This window comes from Psittacula echo, assembly GCF_963264785.1.
Source record: "Psittacula echo genome assembly, chromosome: 5".
Lineage (NCBI taxonomy): Eukaryota > Metazoa > Chordata > Aves > Psittaciformes > Psittacidae > Psittacula > Psittacula echo.
In genome coordinates, this window is record NC_137739.1 from 64592394 (window position 1) to 64617188 (window position 24795).

Below are 24795 nucleotides of genomic sequence, written 5' to 3' on the forward strand. Positions count from 1 at the left end.
GACCACAGGCTTTGCTAAACCACAGATATCAGCAAATACTGGAACGAAATACAGTGTATCAGGTTGAATCAAAGCATTTAAATTCTGAATTACAGTTATAGTTTTCAGGGAAGGCTAGTTTCAGAATTGCATCATAGTATCTAGTACAATGTTGTGCAATGTAAGTGGCAGAAACAGAAATGGAATATTGGTCCTAATAAAAACCTTAATGTAATGACTTTTGTATGACATTTAAACTGTCAAGACAATAATTCATAACATTCTACCAAAGGCAGCATATAGTTACAAAAATACCGGTCCAGCATCTTGTTAGTGGTGAAGCAATATCCAAGGTGCAATGGCAATGTGCCATTCTTCTTAGTGAAATATTCTTTAAAAAACTATTTTTTCTTCCTATTTTCCCCACACTGATACTAGCTGAACACCAAAACTGCTATGACAACCCAAAGTCACTACTTATCATGTGTATTGCACCAAAGACTTATGCAAAAACACATTTCCAAGTTGCAGTATAAAAGAAGCAAAATCTAATAAAACCATGAATATGCCAAGAGACATTTTACTGCAACTGATCTTGGATGAGCAGGTTGCAACATCAACCTTTAACAATTTCAATAGCTTTAAACAATTGTCCAAGCTTGTCCATTTATGCATTATCTTGAACTTAAGGACACAAAGGTAAAAGACAAAGTTCTTAATATTGAGAAGAGAATTAAATCACTTTATAGTCCTCTCCATTCACCCACAAAATAAAAATATTCCGCCTTCCTCTCTCCCAGTACCCAGGTAATTTCAAAGTTAAGCCTTGGAATTACCCTTGTTCTGGTATTTCACTGTGCTATGATTGTATTGTTTCCATCTAGAAATCAAAACATAGTACGAGGGTGACCAAAACTCCTTGAGACAGTAGACCTGCTTAACTTCTGAAGGTATTCCAAGAAATGTGCATCAGATAGAGACGCAATCTAAATGGCAAAGCATAATGCAGACTTGGCTGTGGTCTGGACTTGGGCCAAAAATGTATTAGCCTGCCTGCCATTTCCTTCAAGAAAAGAGCATCAATTAGTATCTTAACCAAAAGATAAGTTGAGTAAGATCAGGTAACCATGTCACATTCAATGTTACATCCAGCAACAGAGAAAGGAAGGAGTAGCAGATAGGAATATTAATTGTATTTTCCTTTTAGTAATGGTTTAGTCAAAAGTGTAGCTTTGAAAATCTCTAGCTGTGAAAACCTGAAGCAGCTGGGAAGCGACCTCACTTTGAACAGTACAGTTTAAAGCCGTGGCTTGGCCTATCTGCTTTCAAACTCTCCAGTAGCAACTGCCAACCTTGTAAATAAAAAGTACCACCTGGAAATAAAAAGAAGTCAGCCTTTAAAAGTTGGTGAATGTTATACTGTAGCAGCCTAACTCTGACTGAAGAAGAAAGATGAGATATTTTTATACAGTAAACAAGAAACAAAGTAAACTGAAATCTTCAGAGATCACTTTAAGTGTATACAATTTGGATTCTCATCAACATTTAAAACTACCAATCATAAGGTTGCCACCTTACCTTTCTCTGGACTGGCACACCTGATTTTAAACAGGTTTTCCTCCAGTCTCCCAAGTTTCTGATCCTCTTATCCAGCTTTCTGCTGTACTGCTTTCCCACCTTCATGCTGAATACCGAGTCAGTCCTGCCTTCTGCTTTTCTTGGCAGGAGGCAGAGCAAGCTTTTAATTTCGGTAGTCAGAGTGACAGAACAACAAAAGCACAGCAGATAGAAGAGCTTAATTCTTCCCCAGGAAGAAAATACATTTGGTTCAACAAAAGGCTGCAAAATCTTCCGAAGGCACCTCTTTCCCCAGTTTTTGCCTGAAAGCAAGATGGCAATCTTAATTAAAAAGGGATGCTAAATCTTTTAAATAACTTAAAAATTCATTTTTATATAAAGCAGCAAAACTATTTTTTCTCTGCAGAAAGAGAAATGTTAACAAAGAAACACACCAACATAAACGCACTGTTCATAAACTTCAGCTAATTTAATTTCACAAGAAAGTAAAATGTTAGGACTATTCTTTAACCTCATCAGTACTTTCTGAAGAAGATTCTTTGGCATCTTCAGTCTCTCTGTTGCTTTTCTCTTTATTTAGATTTTTGCTTTCTGATTTGGTCCCATTAAATAAAGAGTTTTCACCATTTACAAACCCATTCTCTGTGACTTCAGCATTAATAGCTTCATCAATCTTTAAGTCCTCTTGCTCTTCCACATCTTCTAGGTTTCTCAACACAATAGGGAGTCTAGAGTCTGCCACAGTGTTCTCCAACAAGGCAATATTGCTCTCTTCATATTTAGGAAGCGGAGCTCCTTCTGCCATTTGTTTGGTATAATACTCTCGGCTAGCAGCTGCACTTTTCACTGCTTTCTCCAAGATCTCTTTTTCACCTAAGCGCAATTTGATGGCCATTATCGCATGTGTAGTAAGGTCATGGGTGTCCAAGAAGGATCTATCATCCTGTTAGAAAAGAAAAAGCAAGACCGTTAATAAGAATCAACACAATAAAAAAAAAATCCTCAACTTCTCTCTGAGTTAACAGTAAGTCACACTAAGTTCTTCAGGCTGAGCCAATGGATATATGTATGAATGAGGGGGTCTGCGTGCAGTCCCAGTGACGTCTGTCAAGAATTTATAAAGCAGCTGCAAATTTCTCCACACAGATCAGCATGCATAACAAGCAAAGTCACTATACTTCACAAATATATGAAACATCTAGGTTTACTTATATGCTTGCAATAGTAGTACATTTCTTTGCAGTCTGGAGAACTGCAGCCTAACTAGTAGACAACAAGTTGAAACTGATTCCCCATTTTACTTGCAGAGAAAAAGCAGGTAACCTCTATTTGGAAAATCAAAGAAAAAAATACATTAACAAAATTACATTAACAAAATTTTCCTTTTTGCAATCTGATTTGATTTTCCTTAGATAATGCAAATCTGCTTCTACAGTTTAAAAAGCACAGAATGAATTATGTGCTAACATTCATATTGAAGTTAGTAAAGACAAGATGGGGGACAAAATATCTTTTCCTACAATCATAACACAGAATATTTCAGACATTTAAATTACATGTAATGATAATGATAATTTTACCTCCACGGTTGTTTTATAGGTTTTCAAGAGAAGGGATGCTCTGGCTTCTAGGAATGTCCAAAGTTTAACTTCATTGTCCCAGCTAATGGGAAACTCAGAGTTCCCCAGAGTGAAGATTTTGTCAATGGCATGCTCACCTATCAAGTGTTCCTTCAGCTCTTCTGCAATAAGCATAAAACCAATCTGTTAAAAAATAATCTCATCATTTGTCAGTTGACAAACTGCAGAAAGCTTTATTTTTAATAGCATAGCTTTGAGCAGCTAACAGAAAAAAACACCTCTCCTCAAGTAAGAATTATCAGAGATGCTGGTTATTTCTAGGTTTCTCTTTGAAGAGACAACTGGAAGTCTTGAAATTAGCAGAAAATGGACCGACCTTCTGCTCCATACGGAAATAAAGATACTTTATGTATCATAGCCTCTCAAACACAGCATAACTCTCTAACAGCAAGACAATGTCTTGTATAATGCTTGATAAGCCAAAGAGAGCAATTCTTGAAAGAGTTCAGTGAACTTTGATAATAAAAGGAACAGGACAGAGTGTGCAAATGGCAATGGAATTTTTTTTCCCCTATTGTTTTGGTAATCTTTTTCAGCAGCAGAAACTCCCTACAGTTGGTCAGAAAAGACATCCATCAAATAAACCTCACACAGAGCAGAAAATGTTTAGCAGCTCCTTGACATTACACAAGTTCCATTAATCTTTTAATTACTGAATTTCACTCCTGCAAAGCAGCTATCACAAACTTCACAGACCACTTGCATGTAGTTTCTCAACAAATAGTTTTCTTCTACAGTACTTAAGACATACGATTGTGCTCAGCTTATTCACATCAGAGAAATGCAATTACTGTCCACCAACTACATCTTGTCCTCTGAGCCAAAATTCACCCCTCACCAGCACCCTAGAACTTTCTTTACTTGAATTTACTGCCCTGAAGTGGTCAGGCAGTTGGACTAGATGATTGCTGTAGGTCCTTTGCAACTGAACTATCCTATTCCAGTTTCTTGCTATGTTCTAAAAGATGGATGACAGGATGAGGTGAAGGCATAACACTAAGTAAGTTAGGCTGTTTCTGTTAAAGACAGCAAATAGAGCACAGGTAAAATCTAACGAATTCAGTATTCCTACTGGTATTAAGATCCACATCATGTGCACAGCATCCCTAACTGCAAGGAAATTCATTGTCATGAAACACTGTCACATCTATAACCTCCAAAACTGCATCTAACCAGCAAGCAGCTATTATAAACATTTAACCAGAAGTTTCACATGCATAAATTAAGTGAATATTTATTAATTGTACACATATTCCTCCCCAAGCTCCTAACATAAGAGAAACACTACGAAAAGAGTTTGCAAATACATAACTTGGTTTTAGCTTATGAATTATCAAAAAATACTTAAAATACTCATCTTTGAAATGTCTCTTTCATATTTCTCCTACAGTACAGAACATTCTAATACCATACCTAAGTGACTCTAGCAGTGATGGCTAATATGCTATGATTTTAAGCATGTAACCTCCAAGTCTTGCATAATTTTGTTCTGTGAATCATGGTTAAACCTAAGAACTGAAGATCAAGCTCCAAAGCTCAGTCATCCACAACGGGCTGGGAGATTAAAAAAATACCAAACAAACCATAAAAAAAAAATACATCAGCTCATGCTTCAGGAGTTATAGAATAGCCTATGTTAGCCTATGCTACTGAAATATTCCCGCAGGCAACATGGCAAAAGATTGAGTTTCTCATTGGTTTATAGATCCCTTTTTAACCTCAACTCCTCAACTTCTCCAGTCTTCCAGCTTAATGTTTTATATAAATGTCCATTACATTCCTGCATTATAAAAAAAAACCCCAAACACCACAAAGCCAACAACAAACAAACAACTAACTCCCAAACATAACCTTATTAACATTTGGTTTGGGTATCTTTATAAAACATCTTACCTTCGCTCATACAAAACACTCGAAGAAAAGCCAAAAGCTGGGCAGAGATTGGAGGCTCAGTGGAGTGCAAGGCAAAAACACTAGAACTAATAAAAGAAACAAACAACAACAGTAAATGTAAGATCAATTGTCATACCTTTGAACTCATTTCAACACAAAAGACTTTACAAGTATACAACAAATGGACTGTTACAAAAGTAACTTTTAAAAATTAGGTAATACTAGTTCTAACTGGAAAAAAGCTTCCCTAACCTGTGTCTGAAAAGAACAATTATCTCTACAATTTTACACTTACAATTATTTTTATACAGCTTTTGTAATAAATTCATGAAAATGCAATGCTTCACTTCTGCTGCTCCTAACAGTACCCTCTAGACTGAAAAGACTAAAGGAAGATGCTGTGGTTCGCATACTGAGCATCATAGTATGTCTGCAAGGGATAGGAAAGAAAGAAAACCCAGAGACTGCTTTAAATTAATCCTTACTCTGTTTTTGTTCAAATGGTTATTAAAGCAAAGGCTTTTTCCTTTATATATTGTCCAAATTAGATGATAATATAGCTCAGAGAACTTCTGTAAATGTTATTACAATAACTATAATTTGCTATACAAACAGGAGAAATATTACACTGAAGAAAACTATCACAGAACAGCTTTATATGTGCTCTACTGGACACTATGTACTTTGGAAATGTTTTAAAAACCCATGGCATTGTGTTTTACTTACGTTGGGATACCAGCACGAGCTAAGACCTCTGCCTTCATAGCATACAGCCTGTCACTTTTACTCACGCCAAGCTTTATTTTCACTCTGTCATGTGAATTATTATCAAAGAAAAAACCACTGTGGATCACAAATTCAGCGTTTGACCGAGTGCCATAAAAAATGTAAATCTAGAAGGATGAAAAGAGAAGTTGAAGGGACAGGAAAAAAAGCTTAAGATCAGCTCACAAAACTGACATAATTAGAAAGTTATTTCCTGAAAGAGTTACCAGTCTGAGTGCAAGGTATATTTGGTTATAGAAAGAAACACGCTCTGTTTTCCCGTATCCATTCAAATGCTGTATATAGTGTGGCAATACAATTTAGAGGTAGATGTAAACGTATCTGTGTAACTGAGAAACTTTGAAAGAAGAGGCTCTTACTCTATACTTCAAAATAAAAATGCTTTGTTTTCTCAGAGTCATAAAATACCCATATATGGAAATAAGCATTCAATGATCTTACGCCTTTTAAAGACTAAAAAATCCGAGACAGGAAAGGCCCATTAAAAGAAATGGAGTTTCTGGGGTAATTTTCCTCTCTATATGTCCACCCAAAAGAGTAACCTACAGTGCTGATGAATCAACTTTGCTTTTGTTTTGATGTTACCTTAAGGCATATATATACCACAGTATGTCATACAGAGATCTGATGTGTTCAGCCAGTATTTATTTTTGTGTTATACTCTGAACTCGTCATCTAAAGGATATAGGTTACTTAATTCACATTATAGAAGTTCCTAAATATAACCAAGAAGAGTTTAATTTGGGGCTAGGCTGTATGAAGTACGTGGGCAAGAGGTCAGAGTAGCACTTGTCTTCTCCAGCATCAAGAGGATATTGTCCCCTTTTGTTTAATAATGAAACTGTCGATCAGAAAAAGTTTCAACAGTTACAGGACTCCCTTCTTAACCCTAGGGTACAGCAATGCTCTGGATACCTGTAAGTTTCTAGTCTTCTCTAGCTACAGAGAAAGGCACAGTGTTCTCTTATGGGTTCAGCAGTGACAACGGCATTTACTTTCTTTGTTTTTAATTTCAGATTAGAACTATTTATCCTAAGCACTAAATGCTTACGCTTGACAATAAATTATAGTAAACATTGTACTGTAACACAGTCCTATAATGAACAAGTGACCTGCCTAGGTATGTTAAGGCAGTGGTTAAGGAAAGAGTTGCTAACCCTCTCCAGTTTTAAAGCTACCGTGATACATCTCATATTAAAATAAAAGTCACATATCATGTGCAGATTATACAGTATGCTCTTACATTTTTAGACTGTTTTACAAAAAAAAACCAATTAAATGGTACAAGAAAGTTGCTTTATTCAAGGTCAGTGTTGGACAGATTCTGTGGACTATTTCCTGTAGTGAAAGCAGGGATCATACCCTCTTCCTGCTGAAACTGTAAGAAATAACATCTGCACAGTGCATTAAAAGACTGAAGCATTATGTAATTAAAGTGCTTTAATGATGTCAATAACAGTTGAAGTTTACACAGAAATATTAAAGAAAAACCCAGATAAAATGAAACTACTAAAATAAAAGCAAAATAGAAGAAGCCTCTATAACTGAACTGGAGAGAGCAGCCAGAACAACTATGTGACACATCCACTGCCAGCTGTGGAAAATTATAAATTGGATCACTTGTGGAAAAACTGTAGACCCCTTTTAACTCATCATACCAGTATTGGAAAAAACAGAAAATATTTGACTACCATAACAAATTCTAAGCACAACACAAAAAATATACAATCACTGTAAAACTCAGCATAGCAATGAGGATAAACGTGCCTCTGGAAAGACATACTTAAAAATAAAATTTCAGACGTATTTTTGTTAAAGAAAGAAAGTAACAATACATAAGAAAAATCAAAAGGCTATAAAGTGTAAGACTGGCAAAATAATACTCTCCAAAGGTAGTAACTCAGAGACTGAGTTACAAAACATTTCAGGATGTTTTATAGACAAAGTCTTTTTCTGGCCATGCTGGCTGCAGTTGCACAATGAGTAGGAAAAATGGAGTGCTACTACACTTGTGGGTTTAGGCTGGCTGCTGACACAGCACAGGAACCCTCCTACTGGAGATTTCCTATACTCCTGAAACCACTGTCTTCAATCCATCGCTAGTTTTAACACTTTTTTTTGTTTCTTAGCAGCTTTGAACAAAATACTGGATTCTGAACTGTTTCGTGCATCTTTGCAAGACTCTCCCTTGGTACTTTCTGCTTCAGGATGAAGGGGAGTGTATATGCATGTCTGTGTCAAAGGGAGTAAGTACATTTTTAGGTCCTTTCATAATTTTCACGATGTATAGGAACGACAACATGGGTAAATGACTGGCCACCATACTGCATTTAACCTCTTGTTAAATGAAGACTAACAAACAAACCAACAACATTAAGAAAGACTCGACAATCTGCTATTGCATTCAAAGTCATGCCTCAAATCTAAAACATATTTACCTTTGGTCCTTTTGATATGGCCTGTTATTAAACCCATCCAGAATACCAAACTCAGTGCCTATATATGTGCATTTACCAGTGATTAAATATTCCAACTAGTTCTCTAAAATATGAGGAATCAAAACTCTTCTGGAGATGGGGTCTACCAAGTGACAGGAAATACTTATTTTGAAAAATGTGCACTTAGCTTGGTAGCATGTTCCCACAAAATTAACTCACCATAATAACACTGTAAAGTAGCAGGGCTTAATCCACAACCACTCTGCTATTAAAACGCTGTATGGAATTACCAAGTGCCCATAAAACTTAATTAAAGAACAATTATGTAGATAACTGTCCACGCTACCTGTTCTCCAGCCTTGAAATCTTGAAGCGCTACACATTCACACCGGTCATCTTCTAAATTGTAGCCTGTAGTGATCTATCCAAGAAAAGAGGAACAAAAGCACCTTTAGCATTTTATATTTATCTCTCCCACCAATGACAAAACGTCCTATTGGAAGCAGATACTAACAACAGCAATTGCGTCTATTGCTTTCTCTGCACAATATAGCATAGCTGGTAGTGATTGTTTTATGATTCCTGAGCAATCTCTTAAAAAAAATATCCCTGCATTAAAGAAATCTAATGGAGGAAATTACTTACCTGAAGTGAACAGAAGGCTCTGAGAAAAGTACCCTTCATAGACCACAGACAGTCCCATGCTAAAGCCAGCAGCTTGTTATAAAGTTCTGGAGCTTTCAGTCACTCCCATGAGGCCCAAGGGAGCAAGGCAATGACAGCACTATATGCTGTGCCTTGTCCTTCAACTGCCAACACATTTCTGATCTCTTAATGAAAAAGGGTTAGATAACTGGATCTTTAGGGGATAGAGTCTTCAGAGAATTGTAATTTACTTGCAAATAATCCCTTTATCTAAAAGTTAAGCAATACTCCTAAAATGCTAAAAGATTTTTTTTTTCGATTGTAGCAGGCAATGGAAGAGAATAAACTTTCTTAACAAACCTGTACTTCCCCAGAAAAGATTACAGAATTGTAAAGGGGTCTTTACACTAACAAGAAAAGCTATCCTAAAAATGCAATACTTTTATAAAGTGACAAACACATCTTCTTGAGTAATATTAGATGCCAGCACAGGTTGTGGCACAGGATGGCACATAAGCTGCTGAATGATCAGGAAGCAAATTTTATGGTAGGTATCCTGAATTCAGTCCTGACAGAGCTAACTTGTAGAAAAATATGCTCTTGGCCTGGGGAAAAAAAACAAGAAGCCAAAGATTCTCTCTCAGCCTTCATAAGCAAAAACACACTTTTTTGTAAGCTGACTGACACGAGTTGCGGTATACCCAGATTCCCATTTTGGTTGCAGTTTGTCCAAAGACAGAACTCCATAAATTATTTTGAAAGCTTGGTTGACAGTTTACACGATAATAGTTTTGGCTGCTTGCATCATTAAGTATGCATTTGTCAGCCAAAACAGTGCTTTCACAAAGTGAGCATGGGGAACTTGTCCCTGATGCAGCAAATCCAAGACAGAAGCCCCAGGCATGGGCAGCCTAGCCCTGTGGAGATTTGCAGCACTGCTCTGCCTGAGGATCCACCACCACAGGTCTACTATGGGTTTGTAGTGTATCAAGATCAGAAGAGAACATGACAGCCACATAATACAGCCTAAAATTTTCTTAGTGTGTAAAACCAATGAAATACTTCGGAATGTGAAAAGTCTGTATTCCAGTCTCCTGAAATGCCTATGGAAAAGGAGGCTTTCTGGGATAATTCCATTAAGTTAAGAGAAGGATTCTGTCAGTTGAAGCATACTTCACTAGAACACTGCTCATTTTTTGGACTTTTTTTTTATCCATAAAGGCAAATATAAAAACACCACACACACAAAAAACCCCTATAAACAGCAGTGTTTCTGAAAGGCTTTTCTATAAAACATAATGGAGTGCTAGACTCTTATTTCCTCTTTCTTTTAATAGTAGTCATGTAAGAGAATTAACAGGGTGTTTACTTCTCTTCCCACATGATAGCTGACAAATTGCATCCCTTCAGTTTTATTTCTGAAGCAGACTGATACATGAATTTCAAGTTGTGTATAAAGCATGCAGTAGTCTGCTTGGTCAGTGATTAAGGATGGACCCAGCCCAATGGGCAAAATGTAGCTTATTCAAAGCTCTGTCAGAACTGGTAATCAACCTCTGACTGTCAAAATACAATCGCACTAAAGAATAACAATGCGAAATGCATGAAGACAGCCATTTTGATATAGTTCTTAGAGCCAGGTTGATCTAATTAATACTGTCAGAAGCACGAGAAAGCTGGATGGACCTAGCTCCAGTTAAAACCCAAAGAGCATTTTATTATCTAGCCCATGGAAAGGGGCCCTGTGGGATAAAGCAAGAACAGGGATATACAGTAGCTGATTGACTTGAGAGTATTTCAGCACTACATTTGGAATAGACTAGATGGGCACATCCTACGTCATCTTTTGTTTCCTAAGTTCTTGCAATGAAGAACAATTGCCTTCATGTATTTTTAAGGGATGCACTATGATTACAGCAGAACCCACCCTCATCTCACTCTACAATAATATAAACTATAATACAGACAGCTTACAGTTGTCTGAGCAGCTTAGTTATCTTAGAAGTTTTTCCCCCTATCTCTAATAGCAGAAGGTAACCAATACACAACAAAAATAGGTTTAGTAGCTTTTCTTAACCCATTATCCATATTACAGTTGTTTATAGATTTAGGTTGGATAGACATTTAAACTATTTTCTGTAGAAATATGAAACAAATGACTTAAGTTTGTATATACCTACAAAACAGAGTTCAGTCCCTCCCCCACCCTTTAGGATATACTTCAGCATAAAAAAGTGCTTCCAACTCTGACATACTACTGCATTAGCAGGTTTGCCTCCAGAGGCTGGCTCCATATCAAACCCACTGTTAAAGAGCATAATAAAAATAAAAATTACTTTATCAATTTAAATAGAAGTTTGAATGATTAAAACAACATAATGAGCTGCTCTTTTAATATAGGCTACTTAATTTTTTCCCTCCCAGAACCTTAATTCTCTTCCTCTTTCCTCTAATCCCAACTTTGAAGGCACTCATTAAAAGTTGTCTAATGAATACAGACAAGTCTCTGCAAAAGCATCTGAAAGAGATGCCCAGCAGGAAAAGGGTACAGGAAGTACTGATGCTTGCAGCTAAGACTTCTATTACAAAAACATACATTTCTGAATTTTATTTATAATTTCCTGAATTTTCTTTATATTGAAAACTCTCATTCAAGCTTTATTGCTAAATTAAAGTTATGAGATTGCATAACAAATAGTGAAAGACAAGAATCACTTTTAAAGAACAACATGTAATCACCTTTTAATAAGGAAAACATATAAACAAAAAAACCCGAACACTTGCAACTTTGTAGCCTAGCCTTAAGTGCTATATTTGGTACAGTCATAGTAATTATTAATTACCTAAATGTCAAGTGAGAAACAACTTGCTTTACAATTTGTTCATTTAAACCAGGCTTTTCTTATACCAACAATACTAACATGCTGCTGTCCAAACACTCGGGTCAACTCTCATACAATAGAGCCCCATTACTTGAATAGTATGGTTGTATTCATTGCTTACAATAAATACTACTACCTCTGGAAACACAATTGGAGGGTATGAACTTTGAAGCATACATGAGATTGCCTAAATATCATTGATAAATCATCCTCTTACAGCTTTCCATTTCCTCACTTCAACATTAACTAGCCTGTTGATGAAATCAGGACCTCATGCTCTAACTAGCTCACAAAAGCCAAAATGTCAACAGGTCTGGCTTTCTATATACATATGTCACCTTTTAAATGTTTAATATGCCCTAAAGTTGTATTTTTGCATTTTGTTTCTTTGATGTATTGAGATATGTTCTGTTTTTTGTTGAACTAGGCTTTGTTCTTCTTGTTGCTGTCTCCATAACAAGGCTCTTTGGGCAGGGTTAGGAGAGCAGACAGTATTTTTCAGTTGCAAATTTCTAACCACTTTCCCTAGTGGTAGCTACAAGAGGCAGCCTCCATTACTGTCTGCTTTCCTATTCTCAGAACAGATCTGTTCAGTATTGTAAATCTTTTTTGGCCTGGAAACAGGAGCAAAACTCATTACGAGGCATAACTCTAAGTATCCAACCACTTCTAAAATTTTCTCTAGATGAAGAAAGTTCTCCCTGAAAAGCCAATGTAAAACATTTAAGGAACTGACAAACCTTTCCTTCAGATATTAGTATTTTAGGGTCACTTGGGAAGATAGAACACCTGTGTTAAGAAGTATAATGAAAAGTGTTATTAAACTGTTCTACAGCAGTTGAAAGGCTTAATACTTAAGCCCTAAAGCTTTTCAGCTACACTGAAGAAATCCTTACCAGTCCATTAGTATGATTACACATGTCCCATAAAGGTATTAGAGCCAATGTAACTCTGGAACCATCTTCTGTTGGAATCTGGTTCTGTCGCGTCATAACAGAGGAAACTGCCCATCTACAAAAGTTAAAAACATTAGATAGTCAATGCTCAAAACATTAAAATATGACTGATTGACTGTAGTGCAACCTGAAGCAATCATTTAGGCTGGGAGTTTCCAAATTCAGTTTTCTTAAAGATCACATTGACTCTAGTAACAGTAGAAGGCAATACGCTCACAGAAGGAGCAGCTCCTAAGGTTTCTAAGACATGCACATAGACCAATTCCCAAACCATGATTTCAATCCCACCCCTCTCCTGCACTCTTTGCAACAACCTTCACACATTCCGCTACCTCAACCAGTGCCCACTCCTGTGTCCCCTTCTGCTTCCCCGACCCTTCACTGCACACACAACTCTCACCACACATCCTAAATCTTGAGGTCAGCTATTTCTGCAGGCTTCAGAGCAGCTCACAGCTACTGCTTGGCAGCAGTAACTCTCATCAATGCGCAGACTCTTCTAAGAGCCAGACTGTATTCTTCCCCTTGGTCCCTAAAAAGCTTATGTACTCCTTGAACCGGAAACCAGTTTCATCATCAGATACATACATGGTATTTCAGTAAGCACTTCTCTTCAGTTTGCAAACTTTTGGCTTAGATCAGTATTGCTAATTTTTTTTCCTTAACAGAATAAAGGGATAAAAAAAACCCCCAATACTCCAAACAGATATCCACGTAAGAAGAACGACGGAAGTATAACATAGTTTAGAGCACAGAGGCATCATTCAATCCCCTTCTAAACCAGGTTAAGCAAACAGAATGCCAGCTACCTATTTAAATGTAAGAATCTCCAGAGGATCTTAATGTTTCAGTATTTTCTAAAATCTGGGGTTTATTTCAGGCAAAAATTAATATTAAATGCCAAAGGGAGAAAAATATTTGCTTCTGACCTTAATACATATATTTGTTACAGGCTTTTTTTTTTTTTTTTGGGGGGGGGGAGCATACAAAACCCCAAAAAACCACCAGGAGAAGGTCAAAATAATTACAACTTCCATAGACTCCAAGTATTTGCTATACAGAATTAGACAGGATTACAGATTGCTCAGAAAGGTACTGTCAATTTCTAAAAAGCAAGCTAAAATTGTGGATAATTTTGATATACAAACACTGTTTAAAACATAACAGCAATATGTCTCTTTTTAATTGTTATAATTTATCTGCAGAATTTTAGAACACCTCGCATGTAAGTCGGTTTGTTCCTCAGTGACCCTATGAGGGAAGGGGGCATACTCTGGAAACCCCACTTTCATAGACTTACCCAGAAGCACAACTAGGCTAAAAAATTCCCTGTAAGACCTCATGAATGCCTTTTATTCATGCTATTTTAATTACTTAACAGAATTAAAGCTCTCATTATCTTAATTATTCTTACTTTTATCTAGTCACTCCCTATAGCACCTCCAAGTGACACTCACGCTTCAAATGTACAACTGCAGTTCTCCAGCAGCAGAACTCTCCTGTTCAACAGCCACTGTAAATGTTAGTTTTTACTAATATGTGCTGGTAAAGCCTTTTTATAAAAATAAAAAAGTAATTTTAAAAAAGATTAAACCCAAATCTCCTGCAATGTCAGCAGAATTAGTTTCTTCAAAAACAACAAATTACCATACTAATCTCAGGCTACCTGTGCCAGTTAGCTAAATTAAGTGCTCATAATGGCTATTCCTTTGTAACAATTAAAATCTGCATATTTACTTTACTTTCTTCTTCATTAAGAAAGTGCATCAGTATCAAATCCTACACTTAACATTTCAGTAACAATGGGGCTTTCCCACCAAAGAAGCATTTCCAGGGCCCCACAGTTCACTATGTATAAAAAGGGGGAAAAAAAATAATAAAAAGGAATTAAACAACAGACCAACCTGTAGTCATCGTAAGTGAAAGAATCCTTTAAGGGTAGTTTGCTGGTCTGGGAAATGCAAGTTTCAGAAAAAGGTGAAAAGAGAAAGAAAAGAGAAATCAGAAATCAGTCAGCAGAATTTCATTATTTAGCTGCCTAACAGATCCTAACAAGAGCCAAATGAAGCAGGAGGCGTCCAGCCGCGCTACAGAGGGATCATCATGCTATTATGCTCTCATACATCACTGTCAACTTAATTTGTTGTGCCCAGCAGCCGTCATAAATCTGTTTCTTCATATTTCAAGACTGGAACCCATAGACATTGTAAAAAACTAAAAAATTTAAGGTGGACTGAGTATGTGAAGGTAAAACAAAATCCAGCCCTTGATGCAGCGTGGGGGAAAGAAATTAGACAATATGCACACATTGGGTTTCACCAACTTCCACGTTTTCCTTTTCTCTGGGATATCAGTACAGTATTTCACAAATGCAAGAAAAAATACACAAAATTTTCAATTCTTCCTTTATACCTGCAAAGGTTTTATTCAAGAAAAGTTTCATTATACCTCTGAAACAAATCAGATTAAAATATTTGAATAGTTTTGGTGACAAACACCGATTAGATGGTATCTGCATTAATACATCTACATGTGCTCCTACCTAAAAATTGAGCAATGCCCTTTAGGAATGCATACTGTAATTGTCATCAACACAAGCAAAATATTTAGGTTTAAAAAATGCTTTAAGAAGCTGCAATACCTGTAACTTTCCTGATCAATTAGTTCATTGAAACTTTAAAAAACACAAGTAGCTCTAAGCTCTCACACACCTTCTTTAGAACTTTGCTCCCATTCACAGATGGAAAGCCATAACAGCGTAAATTTTAACCTTCAGGTTCAATTAGTTCTCAGAGATGAATTGAAGTAAATGATCAAACGGTTATTTCAGAAGTTACAAATGATTTTTTGCATAGCTCTATCTTTGCATGACACTCTTAATGCATGAAGCTCCATGTAGCATGCAGGTTTTTTCACTCTTGATGCATTAGCATCACAAGTGCACAGTAATTTATCATTTCTCACTGTAATGTACTTGCTGGCACTGTGTGCAGGACAGTAGGGGATGAGGTAAAAGTGGCTCAAACCGTAAATCAATTAGAAAACAAAAGCTTGTGCTCAGTGAGCAATTCTAGGCAAATTATATATTACAAAAGACTGCCAATTGGGTGTGAGGTCCCAGGTGCCTGTTCTCCCTCAGCCCCCCTGGGTTAACCCTTTGTATGGGGTTTCTCTGAAACCTGGTAGAAGTTACAGCTCCAGCATCTCCTGTCCCTTCCCTTACATTCTTCTTTTTTAATCCCTTTTTAAAACACTCTACATTTCTCTATGATTTTCATGCACATCGAAGCTATTTATGGTCATTGCATAACAAATTCCCTCGAGTTTAACTGTACACATTTTACAGTTATTTCTTCTCACCAACGCATTCCATCCAGAACCAGAACTGAACCCCAAGCCAACACATCCCAGGAGATGGCTTCCCTGCAGTAGAACAGTCCAGACTCGATTCCAGAAATGAAGTCAGCAACTCAGCCTTCAACTGGAAAGAGTAATTCTTGCAAGCAAACACAACCCTGTATTATTCCTTTATGACAACTTAATTTCAACTTCTACTGCTGGTATTATTAATCTATTTCACAGTAGTGGGATGAGCTAAGCAGGGAGTCAACACCAACAGTGAGACATGTAAGCCTATGAGTTTAAAACCACGATAACGTTTTCGTCTGTTACTGTTGGCTGGGGTAAGTCGGACTCGGCACCTCAAGCAGATATTTCACACGAGCGGAGAAGCCAGGCTTCCTCAGCAATCCGCCTCCTTCACCGTTCCGTTTCTTAGCAGACCACGCGCTCAACTTGCACGCGAACAAGTCTTGCTTCGCTTCGCATCACCGCTTCCAACGCCGCGCCCTCCCTGCCCTGCCCAGAGCACTCTACCCGGCCCGAGCGCGGACCCCCGGCGCGATGGGGCGCCGGTGCCAAGCGGCCGAGGGGCGGCGGCCACACGCCGCCCGCGCGGACCGCCACTGCCACCTGCCGGTGCCGCCGCGCAACCCCAGCGCCAGCGGAGCAGCGCCGGCCACCAGCACAGCCGACAGCCGTTGCGCTCGCTCCGAGCGGCACCGAACGCAGAACTCAACCGAAGCTCCTCCGCAGCGGCCCGGGGTACTATTCCAGCATTAGAAAATGCCGGCTCAGGACAGCTGCCCTCCGGGTAAATGAACGCTGCTGCCTCAGTTCGAACAGACGGTCCGGCAAATTTATGGCAGGAGAAAGACCCGCAAGTATGCACACAGACAACCCCTGCCCTTCTCTGCCCTTTGCTGCTCTCCTCGCTCTTCCCAAACTGCAGCTTTCCACGGAACAAATCATCTTCCAAACGGCAGTAATTACTACGGTGATACAGCACTAGAACTATGAAGGCATTACAGAGACTGTAACAGTGTAAAAAGAGTTTTTACAGAACAAACACATTGCGTGTGTGCAGTTCCTACTATGTGGGGAGCGCCAGCCAACATGCTCAGCCCTAACTTGGAACAAATACCTATATGTGAAGCATGATACATACATATTGCCATTGTCCTCTCCCTGAGAAATTCTGTGTTACATCAGCAGATCGCAGTGAGGTTAATTGTTCATTTGACATTAAGTAATCCCTCTCTAACGAGTCAACTTGAATGCACATCCCATGGGCAAAGATTCTGGATGCCAAACACTCTGTACCCCCCATTTGTGTATCTGTGAAACTTGGGGACTACTGCCCCTATATGGAGAATGTCCAGACATCATTCACAAAAACCCAGTAGTAAATTACAATAAAGGACAAAATACAAGGTCTTAAAAGGCACAAAGCAGAATTAAATCCCAGTGTACATAATCACCATATTTATAACATTCCACAGTACAGTATTTCAGTTATTTTAAAGTTAAGATACAGCAGCATATTTGACCATGTTAGATTTCTGACTTGCAATATTTTACTATGTAATTTAAAAAGCCCTACAGATTACAACAATCTGAAGACACACAAAAAAGAACAATATTCTGATTAAAAAATTGATTTAGCATGCAGCTTCTCTTTATAGTCCCTTGGTAAAAATGAAATCTCCCTAACAAACACTTAATAAAACCTGTCAATATATCTAGAAAGAAAAATGACACAAATGCATTAAGTATTAAATACCCTTGAAAAAAGTCACATATTCCATGAATTTTTGATGTACTATCTTGACATTAATGTAAAACCTTGATATTTATAATTGACAGATATTTAATAAAGTATAGAAGATGACTGCTGCACAGCATGCAAATTGCTTGGGCTGATCAAAAAAGATACAGACATATTTAAACTAAACAAACACTTAATACGTAGAAAAAATCAGATCTAGCTTTTATAGGTTCACGCAGCTAGGTCTCTACAGATTAGCTTTGAAATCTGACATTCTCCACTGCATGAACCCTAATTTTAACTTACCAAGTCTGTATGAAGTAGTTTCAAAAAGTTGGGAGGGGAAGCTTTAAATAAGAAATGGGAACATGAAAATGTGAATATATTCATTTAGATGCAGGTCCTGACATTCTACTGAAAGAGTTATTATAAAGAACAAATACCATCTATTTCGTTACCCTTTCTGTGAAAATATTGTCAGAGCTGGCAATCAGGGTGATGACCACTGCAAAAACAAATAGTGGCACGCTGAATTTCATTTTCCTCCTGATGCTGCTATTCCTAAAAAAAAAAATAAATAAAAAATGCTTCTTCCCTTTCAATGTTCCAAGCCTTCTTTGAGACATTTGGAGGATATCTCAAAATAACCAGAAATATTAAAAAGTAACAGTGATTGCTGCCAGATTGTCTGCAGCCACTGCGGAAAGAGACAGACTGTTATTCTAGTCACCTAAAACACTATCAGACTAGAAGCCAGTTACTCAGTATGGCAACTAGAGAAAAAGGGGGGAGGGGGAGCCAGGGGAAGGGAAGAAAAAAAGGAAAAGACACTTTCAGACATTTTTCTGGGAAGCAGTAATATCCAGGGGTTTGTATCTCACATCTTATGTCCCACAACAAAGCACAACTCCTGATGCCCCATAGGGGCCTTTGGGCTAATAATCTCTCCCCATCACATCTTTGGATGGACATCACAAGATAATGATTCTCAAGTCTTATAAACTAGATGCTAGAGGACTCCTCCACTTCTGAAAAGTGCTTGATTTTATTTGGACGGCATCAAGGTTTCAGTGTGGAAAGGGTGGGTGCCTTTCCAGCTGAGAAACCATCATAACCTTTACTTCTGCAATTCAGCTTGCGAGGGCATTAACCTTCTGTAAAAGAGTGGCCAGACTATCAGAGGCAGTAACCTCATTTAATCACAAAATGCAAAAGCTCATTTATCAGAGCTCCTAATTTGATGAAGAATTTCCATTAAAATTAAATAATGTTTGCTTGTTTACCAAGTGATGCACAGTACAAGTCCTATTACTGTAACATGCAATGCAATGTCTTGAGTAAAAGTTAAAATTAGTGTACAGGATTACACAGTGTTAAATTTGTGTTCGTATCTGTGCTACCACATGTCTTGAAAACAACTGATGTATTTTGGTGTGGAGTCATTTTGGCCAGTATATTCCATTGTGCCATTAGCCCTTGTATACTCTGGGTAAGAAAAGAAATTAGGTTTAAAGACACTACCTCAGCTGAGAGAAGCTGACCATCAGAGTAATCTACTATTCCACTGCAGTACATAACTAAAAAAGCCAACAATAAAATCCTTGGTTTTGCTGGTTTCCTGAGTTTCTGGACAAAAGCTTGTTGGATTTCTGTGAAGAATATCTCAAGTACTCACAAGTCCAAGGCAATGTCTATATTGGTATTACTAAATCAGATTTCAATATTCTCAAAAACCTCCCTCTTGTGTACCACTGAAGTAGCGACATTTCCATTTCTAACTCAGGAAAGCATCAAACCAAGTGCTGAGATTATACTGAGGCCATCAGTCCACTCCCCTTCCAGTTCCCAAAACACTAAGGGTATGGGGGTTAAAGCCAGTGAAAGCCAAAACCAGTTTAAGCTTCCACGTTATTAACTTTTATTCCTTTGAACTTCAAGCCTAAGGGTTTGTTCTTTTTAACCAAACAACTTTTCCCTCCTCTTCTATGCGGATTCTCCCCTCTTTCCAACGTACTCATTAACATTGGGAGATTTTGTTATGAGCCTTGCTGGATGTTACTTGATGGTTTCAGGCCAATGTGTAGGTGTACAAAAAACCAAACACAACACACGCACTTTCAGGGCCAGAAGCAGGAAGATCTGTCAGCATGTGCTGGTTACTGTCCCTTTCCCTGCTTTGGAAATCCTTTGAAGAAGCAGCCTTGAGGAGAAACTCCTCTCTGTGGAGCTGCTGAGGCTTTAAGTGCCCTAAAGCTAAGTAAAAAAAAGAATTCAGAGTGGAGGATCCTAGCGATCTACAGGGATACAAGAATTCACTTTATCCATTGGATATAAGATGCGTAAGCTAATGAGGTAAAGTCAGTTCACTGACAGGAGAAAAAGGCAAGATTATTTTACTTTGTAATAACAGTTTATAACTACAGAAGAATGCTTTTGAATTTTCAAACAGCCCAATTCATAAAGCACTAGGAATTAGGTCCACAAACTTGCGCTGTTATATGACTTTTCTAACGGAAGAAAGATCATCCTCCTTTGCAAAACCTAACAGAATGAATCTTAAAATTAAAAAGGTGCCACAGGATTGAAACTTATTAAATCTAAGTAACATTCTTGCTTATTCTTTATGTCAGTAATTTTTATTTACTTTCTGCCAATGTACACAAGAAAGTACTGTTCCAGGCTATTAGGGGATTCATGTAGCAGAAGCAGAGTGGAATGACTCCTCCTGGTGCAGTGGAATTTAACTGCATAGTCCCTTTTTCTGTACCTTCTACCTGCAAAAATTGTCTTTAGCTAATATGAAAGCAGTGGCATAACAGACAACTCAAGCCATGTCATCAACTACTAACCTGGGAGTCTGAAGGCCTGAAAACCCACTTTACGTGCAAAGTGGACGTTACCATTTGGCTGATAGAGTACACAGACATTTTGAACCAGCTTCAAATGAGTACCCTGCCTACAATCCTGTGGCATCTCCCTTATCAAACAGAAGCAAGACAGTGATGGACTTCTTAACATGTATTTCTTGCTCACACCATTACAGAAAACTTCCTAACATACAAAATTCTAAAATACTAAATTTTCCCAGAAAAGAAGGTACTCAGATATGACACAAATTTGTCTATACCTTTTTCCTGTCCTTTCACAAAATCACTTAGCTCTGAATGTAGCTCTACGAGGGGCTGATGGGATGAAGTGGGAGGGCAAGCTGGCCTAAGACTGGACATGTTTTGCAAAGAGACCACCCTCCCTTCCTGTCCCCATTCATGTTAACAGAAAGATACACTACGTCCATTATCTTGTGGGGCAAATCTCCTAACAAAATATGACTTTAGTGTTCATGTTGAGCCTTAGATTGATAGGTTCAGTCTGCAGTGCTTCATTCGCACAGTAAGATACAGTAGGGTACAGTAGGACAGCTACAGAAAAAGGCCTCCTCACAAAGGTATACCTGTATACCACAAGATGTCACTTAGCCTTTAGTCTCCTCCTGAGGTACAAGGTTTACGCTGTTCATTTTGTTTAGTGCAACACATGCACTATGTTCATGCACAAATTCATCCCACAATTCTACTACTAATTCATTAAATCACAAATAAACTGCTGTGATGGAAAGCCTGAAGTAAGCTGCTTTAAAATATATTATAAAATATATTATAAAATATAAATATATATAAATATATATAATAATTATTATATATATAAATATATATAATAATAATTATAAATATATATAATATAAATATATATAAAATATAAAAATATATTATAAAATATATTATAAAATATAGGGGCAATATTTCCTATTCACAAGCACTCCATATCCAAAGAGTTTGCTAACAAGCATTAATATTATGCAGTATGGCCAAAATCTTGTTACCTGTGAATCAGCTACTCAAGGTTACAGATCATATCAGAACCCACTGAGATGGAAGCTTGGATCACGGTCATCTTAAAACCAAGGTACAGCACCGCACAACCAGCATGGCACATGGGGGCATGGTATGCTCTGGAACCAGATGTACTAAGACTATAGTACACACACATCCTAAAATCTTACCACTTACTCTTCAACTCGCATTCAAACCATAGTAGAAGAAAATAAACTTAGCAACATATCAATCTCCTACTGTGTGGAGTATTAGCACTGGGTCTGACTGAAGAGGATAATCCACTTTGTAATTTAGTTAAATTACTAATTTTAACAAAGATAAGTCCCCTGTATAATTTTCCAGTGCTTAAAGAATACATCCTTGGAGTATTCCACTCTAAGAAACATCAGCTTGTTATCATATTTTAAATTTATGGAACATTTGTAACTGCTGTTATATCAGGAAAAATATTAAATCTGCACAATAAGTACAAACTTTATATGAGAAAGTATACTTGTAAGTGCGTGATGATCTCCTCATGTCTGCTGAGGCACTCACTTCCACAAAAGACACAGACAGCATCTCTGGGGGTAAACTCAACTGCCCCAGAAAGTGCAACTCAGTTAAAACATAAAAATAAAAGCAACCAAAAGATGAGCAAACAAAACCCCCTCTCCACTCTATTGCCTGTAAAAACAGATGCTTATCTGCATTCTCAACCAGGAGAGTGGTTGAGAACTCCATCTTCCAAAAAAATGCTTTAAAAGCCCATAATACTAACAACAGAACGTATTATTCCTCCCAAATGGAGTTTAAACTGTGCAGAAACAGATTTTGTTTAGCACTGGCATATACGTTTTGAAGTACATCTCTGCCTCTCCAGAGGAAAGAGGGCATTTATGCTGGTATAACGGAATCCTAACCACTCAATACATAAAATAAATTAAAACCTACTGACTAGGAGATCTTAACAATGAAATGTCCGAATAAAGATAACATCTATATCCATAAAGAAAGATACGTTTTATCCATCTGTCCTCCAACTTTAAAACATTTTGACTGTAAGAAATAGAAGACATCAAGTAGGACATGCCTGTATTCTGATATAGGCCAGCATGGTCCAACTGGCGCCCATCGGCTGAATCTGGACCACAGGATACCTCCATATGGCCTGCCACCTTTTCCTTGGAGGAGATAGGGAACAGCTGTTTGAGGAGCAAATGCTGCCCAAACAGCCAAACACCTCCTCCTGTGTCCGGCTGGCTGAAAGCCCAGAGCTGTCACTGTGTTCCTGTGGAAAGCAAGGAAAGAACAGGGGAAGAAGGCAGCAGACCTCCTACCCACACAAGGATTTGAGCTCTTCATTTGTCTGAAATGGACAGACGCAACCCAGCGAAGCCTGTAGCTGCTTCTGTGATGGAAAGGGGCAGCCACGGGAATGGCCCAATGAAGCCTGAGGACCTGTCAATAACTGTAATCATAGCTGGGGGTGGGATACACTAGAAGTGACACAAAAATCAGAAATTTGGCACACGTTTGCAAAATCTAAACCACCTTACACTAACACTTAAGTGGTACAAGCATACAGTCAATCTTCAGTTTGCTGCCAGCAAAACAGATTAATACAATATTTTGGCCTTCACAGAGAAGAAGAACATAGAAAAGCATAAATATGTTCCATTATTAACTGCCTATTGATTTATTATTGATCAAGCAGAACAACTCAGGTGTTGACATTCAGACAAAGCAAATCAAATAGCAACACTATTACACCTTTGTAACTGCCCATTCAATGGAATTTTAAATCCCTCCTTAAGGTGACATGTATAGTAGACAAGAGAACAAAAGGGAAAGATTTTATAGGGATTACAACTGTGACATCTATCCCATTTTTTAGAGTGTCACTGACATAACTTCTGGAAAAGGCTATTTGACTGGCATGCCAATTAAGTATAAATCAAGGGGGGGGGGGAGGGAAGTGAGAACCCCAAGGACCTACCTGATACATGATCAAAACTGTAATCTGCTTCCAAATACATTTGCCTTTGATTGCATATTGACTGAACTCCTTAGAAGCGTTAAAATATTCTCTATTAGATCAACTTAAAAATAATAAACAACGTCCAAACATTTGAATATCTTAAAGTGTTTTAAAAGGCAGTATAGTTCTCTGCATTCAACTCAAATGTTATTTAGCACATGGAAGTTAAATGGTGGTATCTTAAAGCCAAGTACAGAGAGACACCAGACGCTGTACTTCACGCTGACCTGGAAAATCATATGCTTATTGGAATAGGATAGATTAGAAACAGAACAGAAAAATAACGAAAGAGCAGCAGAAGTCATATTGAAAGTATCATCACAACTTCAAAAACTGGTGTCAAAATTAAGCTAGAGACGTGAAATCTCACCTAATATACCCAATATTGACGAGTCAAATGTGATACCAGATTTTAAAGACGCTATAATATTATTTTGAGATCTAGAACTTCATGTGTTAAAACGTCCTAGCTAAAATGATATTCCAGTGCCCAACAGCTAATAACTGGATTTTAGAATTTCATTCACACTAAATCAATTAGTCAAATTTTATATGAATAATAAATCAAATTTAGTATCTGATCAAAAGGGATTACAGCCTCCAGGAAATTAAGTTCTCTGTCCAATAGTGCACACAAATAGATCAAAACATCTCTGGATAAGATTCCTGCAAGGACTGTATTCACAATGGGTCTACAATAACACTTTCACAAGCGCTGTCCAGATGTCAGTACGCAGTAGTCAGAAAACTGGTATGAGTGCTCCTACGGAACACTGGATACAAACCAGATGACAGATATTATCTGAAAGTATTAATGACTTCTACCAAATAAGATTCTATTTAAAAAAAGTGTGATTCATGGGGCAGCTTCTGCTTTCTTGAGTAACAGTAGCTTAACAGAAGGCAAAGAAAGCATTTGCAAGTATTTGCTCATTAACTTAGAAAAGAAACGTAACACCGAATCAAAGAAAACCCCAT

General features: G+C 37.7%; 1 protein-coding gene across 3 annotated transcripts in view; it reads right to left on the reverse strand.

The window, feature by feature from the left end:
• Positions 1–2005: 2005 nt before the first annotated feature.
• The window catches only part of SETD3 (SET domain containing 3, actin N3(tau)-histidine methyltransferase), a 62435-nt gene continuing 39645 nt past the window's right edge, over positions 2006–24795 (reverse strand). For 2 of the 3 annotated variants that reach the window (XM_080619381.1, XM_080619382.1), the window contains 7 exons: positions 14702–14748; positions 12738–12852; positions 8661–8735; positions 5817–5983; positions 5091–5176; positions 3138–3298; positions 2006–2500 (listed from right to left, as the gene is read on the reverse strand). In XM_080619381.1, coding sequence (XP_080475507.1) covers positions 2057–2500; positions 3138–3298; positions 5091–5176; positions 5817–5983; positions 8661–8735; positions 12738–12852; positions 14702–14748 — 1095 coding nt within the window. In that variant the 3' untranslated portion in view covers positions 2006–2056. Of the gene's footprint in view, positions 2501–3137; positions 3321–5090; positions 5177–5816; positions 5984–8660; positions 8736–12737; positions 12853–14701; positions 14749–24795 lie in introns of those variants that run through there. The other variant, XM_080619383.1, reaches the window with a different exon arrangement.